At 36.1% G+C, this 20,723-nt stretch overlaps 3 gene segments (V, D, J or C); all 3 read left to right on the plus strand.

Annotated features, from left to right (window-relative positions):
• The first annotated feature begins 2,770 nt into the window (after positions 1-2,770).
• Positions 2,771-3,369, plus strand: LOC125257716. The segment is given in 2 exon segments: positions 2,771-2,892; positions 2,975-3,369. Coding segments are annotated over 2 exon segments (438 nt in total).
• A 2,722-nt stretch (positions 3,370-6,091) lies between these two features.
• On the plus strand, positions 6,092-6,612 carry LOC125258192. The segment is given in 2 exon segments: positions 6,092-6,182; positions 6,274-6,612. Coding segments are annotated over 2 exon segments (363 nt in total).
• A 2,563-nt stretch (positions 6,613-9,175) lies between these two features.
• On the plus strand, positions 9,176-9,674 carry LOC125258350. The segment is given in 2 exon segments: positions 9,176-9,238; positions 9,322-9,674. Coding segments are annotated over 2 exon segments (363 nt in total).
• The last annotated feature ends 11,049 nt before the right edge of the window (positions 9,675-20,723 follow it).

A 20,723-nucleotide genomic window follows, 5' to 3' on the forward strand; every position in this document is an offset into this window, starting at 1 on the left:
AGCAGTTGAAAAAACTGTAAACCCTGTAAATAGCAATTTTTTTTTTTTGTTCCTGTCAGAATTGCGATTCGCTGTAATAAAGGTAATTGTGTGATCCACTTTTGATATGCTTGAGAGTACTTGTACCACTAACTCTATAACAGTTTTGGTAACACTTTAGTATAGGGAACACATATAAACTATTAACCATGACTTTTCCCTCCATAAAATCCTAATTTACTGCTTATTAATAGTTAGTAAGGTAGTTGTTAAGTTTAGGTATTGGGCAGGATTAAGAATAAAGAATTAGGTCATGTAGAATAAGTCATATTTATATTTTATTAATATATATCATATCATTAATATGTGCTGAATAATTACTAATAAATAGCCAATATTCTATTAATATTTATGCTACTAATCAACTAGTTAAAAGACCCTAAAATAAAGTGTTACCACATTTTTAATCTATCTTTATAAATTCATCTGCACTTGTTTATTAACAAGATAATTTGCACATGTAAGTGGAGGGAGGAGTTCATGCAAAACTGATGTTTTTTTTTTCCTTCTTAAGCTGCAATTGTAAGATGTCTGCATTCGCTGACAGCACAGATCCAATTACTGAGGAGGAAAATCAATTGACAATGACAATATTAATTCACTCACTCTTGCTAATATTATTTTCACATGGTCAGTAAATAATGCCATACATGGGATTACGTTTCATTTACTGTTGTCTGCTTTAGATTCTGGAAATGTTTTAGTGTCTTCATTTTGTTTCTGCTCCACAGATATTCATTGTCAGACCTTCACTCAGTCTCAGGCTGAGGTAAAAAGACCTGGTGAATCTTTTCGGTTGGTCTGTACTGCCTCTGATTTTTCATTTAGCCGCGGCGCTGCAGCTGTTGTGAGAGAAATCCCTGGAAAAGGACTGGAGTGGATTGCATTCATCCATGTATCCAGTTCTCAAATCTTCTATTCCCAGTCAGTCCAGGGAAGGTTCACAGTGTCCAGAGATGACTCCAGAGGTCAGCTGTACCTACAGATGGACAGCCTTAATAATGAAGACACTGCTGTGTATTATTGTGCTATAGCACAGTGACTGAGTTCAGGGTCAAAGCAATACAAAAACCACTTCCTCACTCCAGTATACTGCTGATGCTGGACAACTCAAATCTAGTGTTTATGAAACAACTAGTTCTGGTTCTCGAAACTGATTGGTCAAACAGACTGAAAGTGCTGATATACAGACCATGATCACTGAGGCTTTTCACCATTTGTATCACCCTGCTTGTTTGCGTGTGAGTCTGTGCATTAGTGCTGCAGATTTTTCTGACTCTTTCTGCAGGTTATATTATTACACCAGTAGGTGGCGACAAGTGACTGTCTTCATGAGTGAGTGACTGATTCATTCAAAAACTGATTCCCTCAGCAACAAAACAGCTAGTTTGAGCCATGCACACAATGGTTCTGCTATGGTGCAAACTATATTTGGTAACACTTTAGAATACTGATCCTTCATTAATGAATAACTACACAGGAACAAACGACTAATGCATTATTAACACTATAGTAACTACTATTATAAAACTCTGATTAATGAATTAGTAAGTAATAGTGCTCAGTTGAAGGAGGTAGTTCACTATTAGCTAATCAGTAACTACTGTTTTTTATCATACCTCCCAGAGAACTACTAAGAACTACTATATACAGTTTCATAATTAACATGAATGATGCATAATGTATAATTAATTCTAAAGTGAAGATCATGGTAATGCACTATTAATGAATGAAGTATTACAAAAAAAACGAATTATTTGGATCAGTATTCTAAAGTGAAAAACATGATAACTCTCTAGTAACTACTGAAGTCATTGTAAACATTTTTATTTTTTTGTACATTTTTGTACCGTTTTGTACAGTATAATTCCTTCTGATGTTTTTGGTAAAACTTAAGTAATTAGTGGATTACCATGATCTTCACTTTAGAATACTGATCCAAATAATTAGTTCCTTTAGAAGGATGTAGTAGCTCTTGAGTTATTACTATCCAGTACTTTACAAAAACCTCAAAAGTTTACAATGAGTTATCATGTTTTTCACTTTAGAATGATCCAAATACGAATTACTAATTCCTTCTGAAGGATTTGGTAATTCCTGAGTCATTGCTAGTGCGTTACCATGACCTTCCATGAACTTTAGAATTAATTATACATTATGCATAATTTCTGTTAATTATATAGTAGTTTTTAGTAGTTCTCTGTATAAATAAACAGTAGTTACTGATTAGCTAATAGTGAACTACTTCCTTCAACTGAGCACTATTACTTACTAATTCATTAATCAGAGTTTTGTTAGTTAATAGTAGTCACTAGAGTGTTAATAATGCATTATTAATTTGTTCCTGTGTAGTTATTTATTAATGCAGGATCAGTATTCTAAAGTGCTACCCTATATTTTCTCTAATCTGTAAGTTATTAACTTGTTTATTAAACTTTTGTGTACAAGTAAAAACAAACAAACAAAAAATAAAAGTAAAATATGTTTTTTCCTATATATCAGCATGGCTGAGATTAGGCCTAATATGTACATTAGATGTTTTCTTTGGATAAAATGTGTCTGTAGCAAGATATTTACACTATAAATATGAATAAACTTGTATCTTGCTTCTCTTTGAGACATTATTTTATAAATCAAGAATACAATGTCAGACAACTAAATTTGCATCATTATCATACAAACTATTGACGGATACATTTTACGTCAATGCAAATCTCCACCCTTCTCTCATGTAAACAGGAGCACAGAGACATAATAAAGGCTCTTAGTGTTTTACAGAGCCACAGTGCAGTGAAAATACAACCAGAATCATGGACTGCATTTCCATACTGCTGGTTTTGGCAACTGCACCCTGTGAGTATCTTCAGCTCAACACAAAAAAAAACAAATAAATCAAGTTCAATTTGTATTACTAAAAATGCTTTAATGATTGTAGGTCTTTTCTGTATTGAGCTGAATCAGCCTCCTGTCATGGTAGTAAAACCAGGAGAAACATTTACCATCGCCTGTAAGATCACTGGATATTCAGCTTCAGGCGGTGGCTACACAAACTGGATCAGACATTCAAGTGGAAAACCGATGGAATGGATTGGCTGGTTCTACACTTCCAGTAGCAATGGTGTCAAAGATTCACTGAAAAATAAGATCAGTTTCTCATCTGAATCCTCCAGCAACGCAGTCATTTTAACAGGACAAAACTTCAACACTGAAGACACAGCTGTGTATTATTGTGCTCGCAATACACTGTGCCACAAACTGCCACACGACCTGCACAAAAACCTCTCTCTTAATGAAGACATTTTCAATAAAAAGGTTTATTTGTTGACATAATATTAGACCCTTCAGACTTTTAGTATAGCTTATGAAAAAAAACAAAGTTTGTATGCCAAAGATGGATAGATAGACTGACAGACAGACAAATATTTTGTACATGTAGGTCAGGTGATGTATTAGCATGTGTAAATCAGTTATCTTTAAAAGGATAGTTCACCCAAAAATGAAAATTTGATGTTTATCTGCTTACCCCCAGCGCATCCAAGATGTAGGTGACTTTGTTTCTTCAGTAGAACACAAATGATGATTTTTAACTCCAACCGTTGCAGTCTGTCAGTCGTATAATGCATGTCAATGGTAACAAAATCTATGAGAGTAAAAAAACATGCACAGACAAATCCAAATTAAACCCTGCAGTTCATGATGACACATTGATTTCCTAAGACACAAAACGACAGTATTTATATAATTTTTTACCTCTAATATGCCACTATGCCCAACTGCCTTGAGCGCATGCACGGCATCCGGTGCGTGAGGTGTGTATGTGCTCTGCTGTAGTTTAAACATGGTGCCTGTTACATCAGTTGTTATACAAATGGAAGAAAACCACTAAAAAAAACATGGTTTTATTACATCAAAACTTCATTTTATTTTGTTACTTTTCATAAGGGCAGCTTTACAAATAAAAAGGACACATACATCAGTTGGATGTGGAAAAACAATAGGCACAGCTGATGGTTTAAGTCATACGTGATCCTCTCCTGAATATGTAAAAATGATCGCTGCAGACCCTCAACAACTTAGTACCTTAATGGTTGTGTTGATATCCAGCTGAAGAGCAATCAATCATAACTCAGAAGTTGGGAATACGTGGAAAGTCACCACTCCCAAATGAGTTCACGCAAGAGAGTGTAATCTTTTAGTTTTAAGACGGTTTGAACAATCCGGATAAGCGCAAGTAAGAACCATTTTGATTAGCCGTCGTACCAACAATGTTTGTGCAAGAGATCACTTCCAGCACTTGCATAAACTACGGCAGAGCACATACACACCTCACGCACCGGATGCCGTGCATGCGCTCAAGGCAGTTGGACATAGTGGTGTATTAGAAGTAAAAAATTATATAAATACTGTTCGGTTTCTCGCACAAACCGATCGTTTCATGTCTTAGGACATCAATGTGTCATCACGAACTGCAGGGTTTAATTTGGATTTGTCTGTGCATGTTTTTTTTACTCTCATAGATTTGTTACCATTGACATGCATTATAAGACTGACAGACTGCAACGGTTGGAGTTAAAAATCATCGTTTGTGTTCTACTGAAGAAACAAAGTCACCTACATCTTGGATGCCCTGGGGGTAAGCAGATAAACATCAAATTTTCATTTTTGGGTGAACTATCCCTATAAGTGTTCTAAATGGTATGTAATAATCTTGTGTACAATAAGCAAACAAGCTAATATGCAATAAGCAACATTTTAAGAATCATTCAGAGGACAGAAGAGGGCACCCTTCCTCATTATACAAAAAACAAAACAAAAAGTAATTGGCAGTTTTGCTTGAGCACACTTACTCTGTTAGTCCACACATCATAGATGAGAAGACAGGCTCAGCTCAGTCAGTGCAGGGCAGGTTCACAGCATCTAAGGACAGCTCTAATTTCTATCTGCACATGAACCAGCTGAAGACTGAAGACACTGCGGTGTATTACTGTGCAATATTTACTTTGTTTTCATTCAGCTTTCAAAAACCTGGGAGGGGAGGGCGAAGAATGGAGACGACAGGCCAGACTGTATTTTAATTTATTGTTTTTATGTATTTTATTTTATCTGTTCATTTGTACAGTGACTTAATGATTTATTTTCAAATTAATAAATTACTCTGATACCATCTTTCTCTCTAACTCTCTCTCTTATCCTTAAAAAAGTGTTGAAGTCAGTTTAAAAGCAGCAGTCTTAAGACACATTTAAAATCAGATTGTTTCACATTTAAGGAATAATTTATCAAAACTATAACCAAAAAGCAAAACATTGTATCATTAGTTTTAACTTAATAAAACAATAAAATGCAGTCTCTTTCCAAACCTATATATATATATATATATATATATATATATATATATATATATATATATATATATAAATTTGTTTGACTACATTAATGATAAATTTAAAGCTATTTATTTTGCCATTTTGGAGATGTAGTATTTTTATTTTCTTTGTATGGAAAAAGCAGCCACCTTTTCTGTTCAACAGAAGACAGTAAGTCATATCGGACGACATGAGAGTGAGTAAATGATGACAAAATGTTCATTTTTTGGTGAACTATCCCTACAATATTCAATACTCAATGTAAATTCTTCAGTATTTATACACCCAGCCCATTCTTGGCTGTATATATTTCTTGTGCTCCCACAAAGTAGAGAAGAAGAACCACTCATAAAATTAACATTTCAATAAAGCTTGTTATTCTGTTGCTTGCTGATGTTTTTAATATTAAAAAAAAGCTAGGTCTCTAGAGTCTCTCTTAACAAAATAACACTGCAGAGGCTAAAGACACAGCTGTAGTAATAGGACTCTTTATCACTGTTTATCTGTTTGAAGAAACCCAGAAGTTACACGCATGTGCCAACTGTAATAAAATAACTGTTACATCAGGAGGTGGTACTATTGTCCCTGAAATGAACCTCAATGGACTCAAGATCCAGATACTTTACTGTTTTTGCTAATTCAGGGTTTCAATGCAAATGATCTGATGTCCGTTCATATTTAAACAACTACACTGTTGAGTGGAGGACTCATCACCAGTTCAGCCTTGACATAAATCATGTTCACTTCATATCTCTTGCTGTTGCTGGCTGCAGTGTCTGGTAAATATATTTATAGGACAAAATATACACTTTTCTTAGTGTAAATAAATACATGATCCTGATTATTTGTACATTTCATGTTTATCCACAGGTATTGACTCTCAGGTTGTGCTCACACAGTCTGAACAGTCAGTAGTTGTGACTCCAGGTGGTTCCCACAAACTGACCTGTGCCTGCAGTGGATTCACTCTTAGTAGCACTTACATGCATTGGATCCGTCAGGCACCTGGAAAAGGACTCGAATGGATTATTTATTATTATTCAGATTCTGATAAGAGCTCAGCTCAGTCAGTGCAGGGCAGGTTCACAGCATCTAAGGACAGCTCTAATTTCTATCTGCACATGAATCAGCTGAAGACTGAAGACACTGCGGTGTATTACTGTGCAAGAGAGACACTGTGGAAACACTAATACAGACAGCTGTTCAAAAACTCAGGTGGACATGGTTGAGTTACACAAGCTGAAAATGGGGAAGAGACTCTGAAGTGAAATAAGGACAGTCTACAGTGTTTTGAGTGTACATAGATTAAATACAAAAACCTGTAAATATGAAAATTATTCCTTATTTAGAATCATACATGCTGTCTGTTGAATCTAAAACATACATTTTCTTTTATTAATTGTGGATTCTTTTTTCTAATAATCCTTCTGCCACAAAACTTAATTACCTCTACTAATACATGGATATTGTCAAGATGAAGCTTATTTTAACAAAACAAACAAGCAAACAAAAAACAGAAGAAATGACTAAAATAATTAAAATATTAAACTTAATATGTACCATGATGCAGCAAGTGCACCTGTAACTCCAGCAACCTTTATCCTGATAAGATGTAAATCCTATAAAGCAGATACATGTGGAACCACAACCAGCTAAATATACTAAAAACAAATATTCACTCTAAACTGGAAATTAGTTTAGAAATTAGACATCTAAAAAAATGACCCATCAATGAGGTGCTGGTGAATTTCCAAAAAACAACTGATCTTTCCACTCTAAGATTAACCACAGGCCAGACTCTGTGATCTGGATGCATCTCAGAAACATTGACACAATATCAAATAACACACCATGAATAAATTACAGAACAAAGGTGTACACTGATAAAGTAATATATCCTTTATCACTCTTTCTTATCCTAAAACATGTTTTGAAGTCAGGCTAAAAACAGCAGTCTCTAAATGTCAGCAGTTGTCTGGAATTCGTCTGATGGAGCTCTCAAGAGATGAACACTAATAACCCCCATAAGACACATTAAAATCAGATCCCAAAAGTTAAGCCTAAGTTGATCACATTGGTTTCAATGGAGCTACGAATAATTCACTTTTGGGAAACGCTGCCCAAATTTCAATATAACCAAAAAGCAAAACATTGTATTATTAGTTTTAACTTAATAGAACAATAAAATGCAGTCTCTTTTCAACCCTTTTTTTTTTTTTTTTCATAATGATTACATTAATGATAAATTTAATGCTATTTATTTTGTCATTTTGGAGACATAGTCTTTTTATTTTCTTTGAATGGAAAAAGCAGCCACCTTTTCTGTTCCACAGAAGACAGTAAGTCATACAGGTCGACATGAGAGTGAGTAAATGATGACAAAATTAATTTTTTGGTGAACTATTCCTTTAATATTCATGCTGTACACATGCGGTGGAACTGTACCAATACTCAGTGCAAATTCTCCAGTATTTATATACCCAGCTCATCCTTGGCTCTGTATATTTCTTGTGTTCCCACGAAGTAGAGAAGAAGAACCACTCATAAAATCATGTTTTATCCATCTGTACTCCTAATGATGTCTGTCATGCCTTGTGAGTCCAATTCTTCAAGGTTTTTTGAGCAGAATTAAACTTTTCACCATTGATTCAATCATAACCAAAAGTTCCTTTTCAAAATGAACATATTTTTGTGCTTAATTTGCAGATGTGTGCAGCACTGTTGAACACAGCCAACCAAGCTCACTTTCAGTAAAACCTGGAGAATCTTTGACCATTTCCTGTAAAGTATCAGATTATGATCTCAGTGATGGCTCCAAGGCACCTTCCTGGATTAGACAAGCTCAGGGGAAGATCCTTGAGTTCATTGGCATGATCCATGCTGGTGGTAGAACAGACTACAAGGATTCACTGAAAAATAAGTTCACCATCTCCAGAGACACATCTACAAGCACAGTATTTCTACCAGAAAGACTCAGGAAGCAAAGAAACATTTGAATATGATTTATTCAACAGTATGAATGTAAATATCAATGATAAATGATAAAGTTCTTTGGCGTAGGCCCTGTCCATAGTACAATCCGGAGGGTAGCAGACTTTTGCAGATCCTGCCTTAAGTTGAAGGCAGGGGCGGAGCCTACCCCCGTTGTATGGACAGGGACCAACCTGGTGGTGGTGGGGAGGATGGGGGTGAACGCCAGCGATGGTATCTGCGAACACAATAGTGGATGGGAACAGAACTTATATACTCAGGTGACGTGTAATGACTGGTTAGATAATGAGCAATGACGTGCATTAGAGTCTTCCGGGTAGAACTTCCGCTAAACGCTCCCATATCTTAAAGGACAAAATCTGCAATTTGAGGACACGGCTGTGTATTATTGTGTTCGGTATACAGGCACTGTGATGAATTCCAGTTTAAAGCTTGTGCGAAAAAACATGTGCACAAACACTTAACATGCATGATTAAATAATTTTTAAGTAAAATCATTTATTTATAATTATAAATTATATATTATAAATAATACACATCAGATACACATAAAAAAACAACTAAATAAATAAATATTAGAGTTCAGTATACAAAGATTTGAGTTCATTATTTTCTATGCCTATGTGGATCTATGTGGATCCATAAAATGCATCTGATTCAGTAATATGATGCCCATATTTAAATACAATACTACCCTAACTGAATATTTAAGTGTATTATGCAAATTCATCTTCCTCTTGAACCTTCATAATCAGTTCTCTATCAGTGTGCAGCTCAATAATTCAGGACAACAATATGGAGCATAAAGTTTTGGGATTTACAGTACTGTTACTGGCTTCTCAATGTATGATTCCAGTCTTTACTGCTCAGAATATAATGGTTTGTTTTATCTGAATTTACACATATGTATCATGTTTTATTTTGCAGATTGTTGGTGTCAGACACTGACTGAGTCTGAAGCTGTAGTCATCAAACCTGGAGAATCCCATAAACTGACATGTACTGCCTCTGGTTTGGACTTTGATAATAAATGGATGGCTTGGATCAGACAGAAGTCTGCAAAAGAGCTGGAATGGCTGGCATGGATCAAATATGATAGCAAGGAAATGTATTACTCCCAGTCTGTCCAAGGACGGTTCACCATCTCCAGAGACAACAGTAGGAAGCAGGTGTATCTGCAGATGAACAGCCTGAAGAATGAAGACACTGCTGTATATTATTGTGCCCGAGAGACACAGTGACTGAAATGACTGCAGCGCTGTGCACAAAAACTGCCATTTCAATAAAGCTTATGAACATTTCAATAAGGTTTGTTATTCTGTTGCTTGATGTTTTTAACATTAAAAAAGCTAATAAGGTCTCTAGAGGCTAAAGACACAGCTGTAGTAATAGGACTCTGTCATTACTAAAACACAGTCCTGTATCCACTCTCACCAGAACACATCACTGTTTATCTGTTTGAAGAAACTCAGAAGTTACACACACCTGCCGACTGTAAAAGAATAAAAACTGTTACATCAAGATGTGGAACTATTGTCCCTGAAATTAACCTCAATGGCCTCAAGATCTAGTTTTGCTAATTCAGGGTTTCAATGCAAATGATCTGATGTCCGTTCCATATTTAAACAACTACACTGTTGAGTGGAGGACTCATCACCAGTTCAGCCTTGACATAAATCATGTTCACTTCATGTCTCTTGCTGTTGCTGGCCGCAGTGTCTGGTAAATATATTTATAGGACAAAATAAACTCTTTTCTTAGTGTAAATAAATACATTATACTGATTATTTGTACATTTTATGTTTATCCACAGGTATTGACTCTCAGGTTGTGCTCACACAGTCTGAATTAGTCAGTAGTTGTGACTCCAGGTGGTTCCCACAAACAGTTACTGCCTTGTTCAAAAACAACATTGTCACTCACCACACAAATAGTTTAAGCTCCAGATTACATTCCATCATCAAAAAATTATGGTATGTTTTAACCTTTGAAATTTGTTAGTAAAAGTTAAAACAGAGATATATTTATTTTTAAATGCGCAAATATTTAATTCATATTTTTGTCCTCTCTACTTGCAACCCAAAGGGGGGGAGGGACTTTTACAGAACATTCAGGACCTTCTCTGAACATTTAGGGAAACATATTTTATTTGGAAATGTGATATTCTCAGAACGTCCCTGCTGCCTTTGTTAAAAAAAAAAAATTTAAAAAAAATTTAAAATTAGAGCTAGGTGGAACAGACAAGGTACACAGTTTCCACCTATAACCAGACGATGGTAAATGAGTTGGGCTCCTGACTGAAAACACGCAAAAGCACACCAATACTGACATAAAATACATACACATACAAATCATACACATACTGTACATCCCAGGAGACCATGAAAAGAACAATTATATGTTAAATATAGGTTGATAGATAATATTTTTTTAATTGTCTTTTAAAGTTGGAGATAGAGGGCAACACCTTGAGGCCATCATCAATCCCGTTCCAAATCTGTGGCCCCCTACAGACAACACTCATACTGGTGCGAACATGTCGGCGATATTTTCCAGATATGAGTGATTTGGTTCTCGTTTGATATGTGTGCTGGGGGCTGGAGATAGGAACGAGGTTACACAATCTAGAGTTCAAATTATTAACTATTTGAAACATAAAGCAGGCATTATGATATTTATTCAGCTCAGTGAGTCTTAGTAATTCGAAACGATAAAATAGAGGGTGAGTAGGAGAATTTATATCTGACCAGGTCAGAGCCCGTATGGCTTTCCTTTGTAATGATGCAAGGTTTTTAAGATGACTTGTAAAGGTGTTGCACCATAGCACATTACAGTAATTCAAATGTGGTTCAAAGAGAGTTTTATACAACAAAAGTAGGGCAGACAATGGAAGAACGTATCTGATCTTATAAAACAAGCCATCATACTTTGACAGTTTGTTTACAAGATGATCAATATGACATTTAAAGGTAAGAGATTCATCAATGAGGACCCCCAGGAATTTAGTGGAATACACTCTTTTTATCAATTGGTCATTAATTTTAATCAAACAGTGATCAGTGTTTTTAAGTAATTTTTTCTTGGTCAAATTGAATATAATAAAATTTGTTTTGCTTACATTTAATGACATTTTGTTACATTTAAACCAAGAGTCAACTTTGATTAACTCTGAATTGACTATATCTTGTAAAATAATTAGATTACTATGTGATAAAAACAAATTTGTATCGTCTGCAAAGATGATTTTATAGAATAATGTCGATGAATTTACAAAATCGTTTATATATAAAATAAATAAGAGTGGCCCTAAAATAGAGCCCTGGGGGACCCCCAAGATTATGGGCTTACAAGTAGAGTTATGATCACTGACATGGACATACTGTTCACTCTCATATAGATAACTTCTGAACCATTCAAGTGCTAGACCTCTGATACCATAGTGTTGTAATTTGTGCAATAAAATATCAAAATCAATGGTATCAAAGGCTTTTGATAGGTCCAAATAAAATACCAATACCACATTTCTCCTCTTCAATACAGTCATTAATTTGTTCAATTAGGTCTAATATTGCCATACAGGTTGTGCTCTTTTTTTCTAAAACCGTATTGAGAGGGAACAAGAATATCCAATTTATCAAGATAGCCACTAAGTCTATTGTATACTACCTTCTCCATTACTTTAGAAAAAGTGGGTAGAATTGATTTGGGCCGATAATTATTCAAATCATTTCTATCGCCCGATTTAAAAATTGGAATTATCTTAGCAATTTTTGCCATTTTAGGTACAATACCAGTAAATAAAGAAAGGTTAATACAATGAGCCAGTGGCTCCACAATGACGTTCGCAATGACCTTCATGATCTTACAAGATATTCCATCTACACCAGCGGTGTATGAGCTCCTCAAGTTTAAAATAATCTTGAGGAGTTCGGTACGGTCTGTTGGTGTCATGAAGAATGAATGAATATAACTACCAGTAAGAAAATGCTTAAAAGTGACATCCTTGGGTTGACTTATATTTTTTGACAGATTTACACCGATTGAGGCGAAATGATTATTAAAACTCTGTGCAAGATCAGCTTTGACATCACCAAGAACAGGTAGAGCAGTCGGTTTATGTCTCCTATTGAGAACTTCATTTAACACATTCCATGACCTCCTGCAGTCCCCCTGTGAAGCTTTTAGTAATTCTGTATAATGATTTCTTTTGCTCTTTCTTATAATCTGCGTTAATTTATTTTTATAAGAAATATGTTTCTCTTTATTTAAACTAGAAGGATTTTTCATGTATAATTTGTAAAGCCTACTTTTATATTTAATAGATTTCAAAATTCCCTTTGTGATCCAAGGGTTCTGGAGAGAGTAGTGCTGCATTTGACAGTCTTCTCAGGAATTGTGTCCTTAATGGACTCTTGAATGATCTTTATCAGATTGTCATATGCGGCATCAGGAGTCGGCACTGTCATAGATAGAAGTCCAGCTTGATGTTTTGAATATTAGTAATGATATTGTCAATAATAGACTTGGATGTAGGTGTTATGTAGTAAATCTATCGATGGTGGGGAAAAAAGCGGAGGAATGCAATATGTTCATGAAGTCACGTTTTGCCCCATCTTCCCTAGAAATATCAATATTGTAGTCACCAAGAAGCATACAGTCTTTTTTTGATTATTCAATTTATGCCCATCTAAAGCAAACGCTCACCTCCATAACGGTGACTTCAAAATGTATTATTTTCTATTAAACATCAACATATAACCTGTCACCTGGTTAACGTTCCCAGTACGTTCAGAGACGGTCACGATGTAGAGTTCTTTTAAAGTTTGGGGAACGTTATTTGGTGGACCCTCAGGGAACATTCAGGACATTCTGGGAATGTTTAGGGGACTATTACTAAAGGACGTTCTCTTAACTTCCCACGTCCTCTTTGTAACGTTCTTGTGCAACCAAAAAATAAACAAAAGAGAACGTCCCCCTAAACTCATATCGGAACCTTGAACTGCAGCACTTTCATTACCAAAAGATGACATTTTAGGAACGTCCCGAATGTTCTGTAAAGGTTCAGAATTTTCGTCACCTTTAGAGAACTTTTAGGGAACGTTATGCAAGGTCACGAGAACGTCACCTTCTACGTGGGAAGATATTCAAGAGGAAAAAAGGAAATCTGCACTCTAAAAATCTTTAATTGAGATACACAGGAGATAAGATGACAAATGTCTCGGCCTCTTTGCCTTCATCAGTGTCGAGCTGAAAAGTTTGTCATCTTATTTCCTGTGTATCTTAAATAAAGTTTTTTAGAGTGCAGATTTCTTTTTTTTTTAAATTCAGATTTCAGATTTTTTAAATAGTTTTACATCTTTACATTTAGACTTTAAAGTCTTTTTTTCCTCGCTCTTCCACAGATATTCATTGTCAGACCTTCACTCAGTCTCAAGCTGTGGTAAAAAGACCTGGTGAATATTTTTGGCTGGTCTGTACTGCCTCTGGATTTACTTTCAGCAGCTCCTGGGCAGGTGTGGTGAGACAGGGTCACGGTAAAGGACTGGAATGGATTGCATACATCAGCACATCCAGTTCTCCTATAAGCTATTCCCAGTCAGTCCAGGGAAGGTTCAGAGTGTCCAGAGATGACTCCAGCAGTCAACTGTACCTGCAGATGAACAGCCTCAAGACTGAAGACACTTTTTCTTTTTTTTTTTCTTTTTTTTTTTTTAATGCGTTTTGGCTGTTCATTTACTTGACAACAGCGTTTTAATGGCCTGAAAAAGCAAACTTTTGAAAACGTGTTTGAAAGTGCAAGTTTTTAAAAAACGATACAGTTACCATCTCTGTGTAAAGTACAAAAATGCAAATTTGTGAAAACGGTGACATCAATGTGGATCAATATAACGTTGTTCAGTCTACAGACTCATGGTTTTTCTTTACAAAGTGATATCGCCAACTACTGGCCTGGCATACAGCTTTTTAGTCATTTTTGTGGATCCATGGGATCCAAAGGAAAAATTTTCTGTTTTTAGTACATAGTTGTTGTGTAAATGTACCAGTCTCCTAGGTTGTTTATTGGTTCATCAGACCTGTTTCTGTTCTCCCTGATTATTCCACATGGATATAAGCCCTGAGTTTTCCTCAGTTCATTGTCTGCTATTGTAAATGTTTTTGATTAACATGATTGTGGATTATTGTAGCCCCTGTGTTTTCCTATGTGTTTCTGTTGGATTTATTAAATGACTTTTCTGATTCTCCTGCATCGTGCACTCATTACAATCACCGATCCATTACAGTGTATTTGTAAACAGTATATGTAATTATTTATAGCTTTGATCAATGCAACAGGTACCACGGGATATATTTGCCATTTATATAATTAGATTGATCATCTTTATTATCATTTTTAATCAAATCGGTGTACAAATAGAAGATATTTAATTACTTTAATGGCTCATTTATAATAAGCAAAATAGACTGTTGTCATTGGCAATGTTGTAGTTTTTATTTAGGGTCATTTTCATTTTCATTTGTCATTTTAATTTAATTTATTCACTAGAAAGCTTTGATGCAAATCTCCTTCCTTGTGTAAACAGGAGCATACAGACACAATAAAGAGATGGAGAGAGTCACAAGTCAAATCTGAGAGACTACAGACAGACAGAATCATGTACTTTAAATTATTGGTGATGATTTTATCTACTGTGCTCAGTGAGTATCAGCATCAACACTACATAACACTGTTTATTAATGTGTTTTGTAGCTGCTAGTAATTTAAAATACAATCAGTCTAAGTTAATTTTAAGAGGTTTGGTGACAATGTGCGTAACTCATTTCAGTCAATGACAGTGTTTTTAAATGGATGTTCCCAGGTGGTAATTGCATTGAGTTGAATCAGCCTGCTCTAATGGTGGTAAAACCTGGGGAATCATTTTCCATCGGCTGCAAGATTACAGGATATTCAGCATCAGGAGGTGGCTGTACCAACTGGATACGACAGGTAACTGGAACAGCGCTGGAATGGATTGGCTGGTTCTGTAGTTCTGGTGATACAGGCACCAGCGACACAATGAAGAATAAGATCAGCTTCACAGCTGAAACTTCCAGCAACACAGTTTTCTTACAAGGTCAAAACTTTCAGACTGAGGATACAGCTGTATATTATTGTGCACGAAAGCACAGTGCCACAAATTGTCTGAGGACCTGTGCAATAATTCTTGTTTTCTCTCCATGCAGATTGTTCATAAATACACAAACTTAATGCAAGAAAAGTTTCTTGAATATTTTATGAATTAAACACCTCATAAACATATTTTATCACTAGAAAAATTTGAAATCTCCTTATATATGTCAGAGACACAGACGGAGGCAGGCAGCTAAGTCTTAAACAGGTATTTTTATTAAGACTGAGGCACGGACACTGGCAGAAGGAGAATGCAGGTGAGTGAATGGATAAGCACTTTGGAACAGTCACTTAGCTGGAGTGTAACAGATGATGTCTTGTAGGTGAAGGATCCACAGAGAACGGAGAGCAGACGATGGAAGATGATAAGGGAATCTCAGGTGAGTAACAGGTAAGGAGTCCAGGGGTGCTTCTCAATATCCCTCTTCATTTCCTCGCTCCTCTGTCCTCTATCCTATGATCCGGAAACCAATCAAGTTCAGCCATCTTGAAGGATATCTCAATTCTCTAATTCCACTGCGAGGAGGTGAGGATCGAGGAGTGAGGAAGCTTCCTGAGGAGTCATGAGCAAGGATACACAGGTGCATCCTTTGCGGAAGTCTTTCCGCAAAGGACGTGACGCACGCATAAATTCTCCTCCCACTTCATATCTGTCACAATAATTTAAATATATGCTTTAATTCTGCAGTTTAAATACACTTTACAAAAGCAGCTATGTGTTTCTGCAGCAATCGCACTCGGGTGCGCACCAAAAGCGGACCAAACAAGCGTACCGAGACCTGCTTGAAGAGGTCGTCTCGGTACGCTTTCAAACGAACTTTAGAGCGGTTCGCTTGAGATGTGAAAGCAATCCGACCCAGTTAATGGACCAATGAACCAAATGATATAATTTTAATAACGGAATGTGATATAAAAAGCAGTAATGTCTCATTCTGTGAGTGAGCACATTATTTACCATATCTGAAAACCAACGAGCGCCTATGTTGTGTAATTACACTTCTCCGTGCGAGAATGCTGTCCCGACGAAGTCTCAATTCTCTCAGTTATTTGCTTCATTATAAAATTCAAATGGTCTCTCTCGACAGACACACTGACAACAGGAGAGAGAGAAAGAGCTCGCGTTTGAATTTGCCGCAGCAAATATGAATGGAGTATATAATTTAACAGCGGGAGAGACGGCTACATTTATAAAGTGTTTGTGTGTGTCTGGACAGTTACAAATAAAGCCACAATAAGCTCATGGAGCTAGCTTGTCAATCATTATTTTGATGGATGACGCAGCGAAAACTCTGACCAATGAGAGGACAGTTGTACTCGCATGTGACTTGCCTGAACGCATTTTGGTACGCTTTGAAATGTTGTCATGTGAAAGCGAACCGAACCAAGAAGAAAATGCAACATTGTAACAAATTTAGTCACTGTTTCGGAACAAAACAAGCGATCCATAGGTGTGAAAACACCCTAATCTTTCTAACTACACTTATTTTACCAATACTTTCATTAGACATTGGAATCTGAACCCAAAATACAAGTTAAATTATGTTTATTACAATCTAAGATGTTAACAAAATACCTTAAAGTGCATGTGCCTATCCAGTGGGTTTTCTTCATCTATTTATTTGGTCACATGTTGTCCTTTTATGGAAGCAAATCTCTCTCTCTCTCTCTTTCCACACACACACACACACACACACACACACACACACACACAGAGAGAGAGAGATAATGCATATATACCAAATAAATGACCAACGACAACAACTTGCTCTTTATACAAGTATTCAAGTATACAAGTACAATAAACCTGTGTTGACTTCAAATCATGATCCTTTCATCAGCTCTACTGCTCCTGGAAGCAGCTTCATCCTGTGAGCTTCACTGATGTTTATTTACAGTTTTTCTCAGTCGCTTTGGTGCATTTCTCACATCACTATTTACATTTGCACAACAGTTAATGCAGTTCTCAAAACAATTAGTACAAACTGCAAAACCTAGTTGATAACCTGCAAAAGCGTGTCACTTGCTCAAAATGGATAGGTCATTCCTCAAAAGCAAGTATTCGTGTCAATGAAAGTGTCAGTGTCATCAAGATGAAAAGTCCTGACACCATTGTTTATGAACAAGATAGTCAAATGGCTTTGTCATGTTTTCATTATGACAGTTTACTCTGTCAGTGTTTTCCAATGCAAAAAAAGTCAGATCTTGGTGACACTACCTGAAAATGCTCAAGACAGCACTATATACTATTTGCACAGCCATTTGAAAAATACAGTAAAGTTACACATTACTGTATTTAGTGAGGTAACTGAGTACAAGACACTGAATATGTATGTTTCACATTTTTACTGCATATGCTCTTTGCAATTCTAATTTGTTCACAGCATTGTGCAAAAGAAAAAGTACACCCTTATTTGCAACAAACATAAACTCCCTTTGGGTAGAGCTGTGCACAACTGTAAACAATATTGCAGTACATATGGCAAATCTTTACTGTAACACTACTGTACACTACAATACACTAAATGTGTGATGCAGTAAAGCTGTACGTCTAAATGTAAAATGTACAGTGACAAGTTCTTGTCCCACTGCAAGCTTCATGTATGACACGATGACAGTAGTGCAGTGCAGATTGTTTAGTGCTGAATTACTGTCCATTTATACACACCTGTTCTCCCGACGAAATGTTTGAATAATTGAATTTACAGTGGTTCTCCCAACATTTGGCTGCACAGTTCGACCAGCCTCAGCCATTGTGAGGCCGTGATTGACAACATGATCCACAATTGTAGCCCTGATTTCATCAGGGATCTGCCTATTGGCCTCTTCTTCCTCTTCCCCTGTTTTGTCCCCTTCCCCTTCTTCCCCGCACCCTCACCCCTCTTCCATGAGGCTGACCTTCCACTTCTGTGTCACAGTATTGTAGAAATGGTACACACTATGTCCTGCTTGGTTCGTATATGCTTGTAAAGTGGGGTTTATGGGATTCACCTCTGACAGTGATTGTAGAGAAGTGGCTTATCATTGGTTGCAACTAATGCTTCACACACCCCTTCTCAACAGTGAAAGTTGAGATTCACTTGAGAGAAATTGTTCAATTTAGGAGACATTTTCAGGAAAAAAAGATTTCAAAAAAATGTGTACAATTTGCTTGACAGATTTTGACAACTAGTTCAACATTTTTGTATGTAATGACTCAAGCAATGAAATGAGGACTGTTAGTTTTATATGGAATGACTATTCAGCATTCACAAGTATAGTTAATTTTGACTGACATGACATAAGCAAATGATAATGTTGTAAATAGCAGAGAGTTGTATGAAAGCAATTGATGCATGTCCAAAAGCATTTGCAATTTGTTCGAAGGAATGAGAAACTGCTACTATGATGTGCACAAATGACTAAATGTTGTGGAGGTTGAACTAACTGTTGTGCAAATGTAAAGAGTGATGTGAGAAATGCACCAAAGCGACTGAGAAAAACTGTAAATTCTATTTTATCTATTCATTTGTACAGTCAAGCCCATATTATCTTACTAGTAACCATAATGACAGTGACAACGTAATATTAAAGATGGCAAAGTCATAAAACTGAAAAGTATTATCACTTTTGACTACAAGAGACCAATTGAACACGAGTTCATCAATGAAAACTTCATTAACACAGCAGCATGTAAACATAGCTAGCCGGAGTCTATAACCATTGCACATGTTGCCACGTCCTTTGCAACATTTGCGCATGACACGACATTTGAATTTGGAAAAGAAACAAAAACTGATGGGAGCCGCTGCGGTGAAAACAGTGCTGGATTAACACCTTACACTTTTTCTCAGTCGCTTTGGCACATTTCTCAGATCAGAACTGAAATTTTCAAAACTACTTGTTCAACATCCATATCATCTAGTACTTGTAACTCATAAAAGCAGTTTCTCATTCTTTTGAACAAATTGCAAATGCTTTGGTACATTCATGCACTGATTATGTACAACTGTCTGCCATTTCCTACATTATCAATTGCTAATGTCATGTTGCTCAAAATGTATTATATGGCTCTCTGTTGAATAGTCATTAGTTCATCGCACAAGTCATTAAATGCAAAATGGTTGATCTAGTTATCACAATCTGTCAAGTATATTATTAGACTTTGGTAAATGTGTCCTGAATTAATTAATTTTGCAGGTGAATCCTGAATTTCACTAATGTATTTAAGGGAATGTAAAGCATTAGATCAACCAATGACCCAACCAGTTCTCTAAAACAGCTCAAAGAATGCATGTCATGAATTTTCAATTGGAAAGCATATATAGACAGAGCACAACGCAAGAGTTACAATTTCAGATTAAAGCTGCAAGCAGCGATGAAAGGGCCCTCGCACCCGGGCTAACCGCCACCCGTTAGCATCAGGAAAACAGTGAACAGTGGGCGACATGCATGTAATCAAGTAAATATAGGAGAATTATAGCAAAATCACTTACAGTTTTTCTCAGTCGCTTTGGTGCATTTCTCACATCAATATTTACATTTGCACAACAGTTAATGCAGTTCTCAAAACAATTAGTACAAACTGCAAAACCTAGTTGATAACCTGCAAAAGCGTGTCACTTGCTCAAAATGGATAAGTCATTCCTCAAAAGCAAGTATTTATGTCAATGAAAGTGTCAGTGTCATCAAGATGAAAAGTCCTGACACCATTGTTTATGAACAAGATAGTCAAATGGCTTTGTCATGTTTTCATTATGACAGTTTACTCTGTCAATGTTTTCCAATGCAAAAAAGTCAGATCTTGGTGACACTACCTGAAAATGCTCAAGACAGCACTATATACTATTTGCAGAGCCATTTGAAAAATACAGTAAAGTTACACATTACTGTATTTAGTGAGGTAACTGAGTACAAGACACTGAATATGTATGTTTCACATTTTTACTGCATATGCTCTTTGCAATTCTAATTTGTTCACAGCATTGTGCAAAAGAAAAAATACACCCTTATTTGCAACAAACATAAACTCCCTTTGGGTAGAGCTGTGCACAACTGTAAACAATATTGCAGTACATATGGCAAATCTTTACTGTAACACTACTGTACACTACAATACACTAAATGTGTGATGCAGTAAAGCTGTACGTCTAAATGTAAATTGTACAGTGACAAGTTCTTGTCC

This window comes from Megalobrama amblycephala, linkage group LG22 (assembly GCF_018812025.1).
Source record: "Megalobrama amblycephala isolate DHTTF-2021 linkage group LG22, ASM1881202v1, whole genome shotgun sequence".
NCBI lineage: Eukaryota > Metazoa > Chordata > Actinopteri > Cypriniformes > Xenocyprididae > Megalobrama > Megalobrama amblycephala.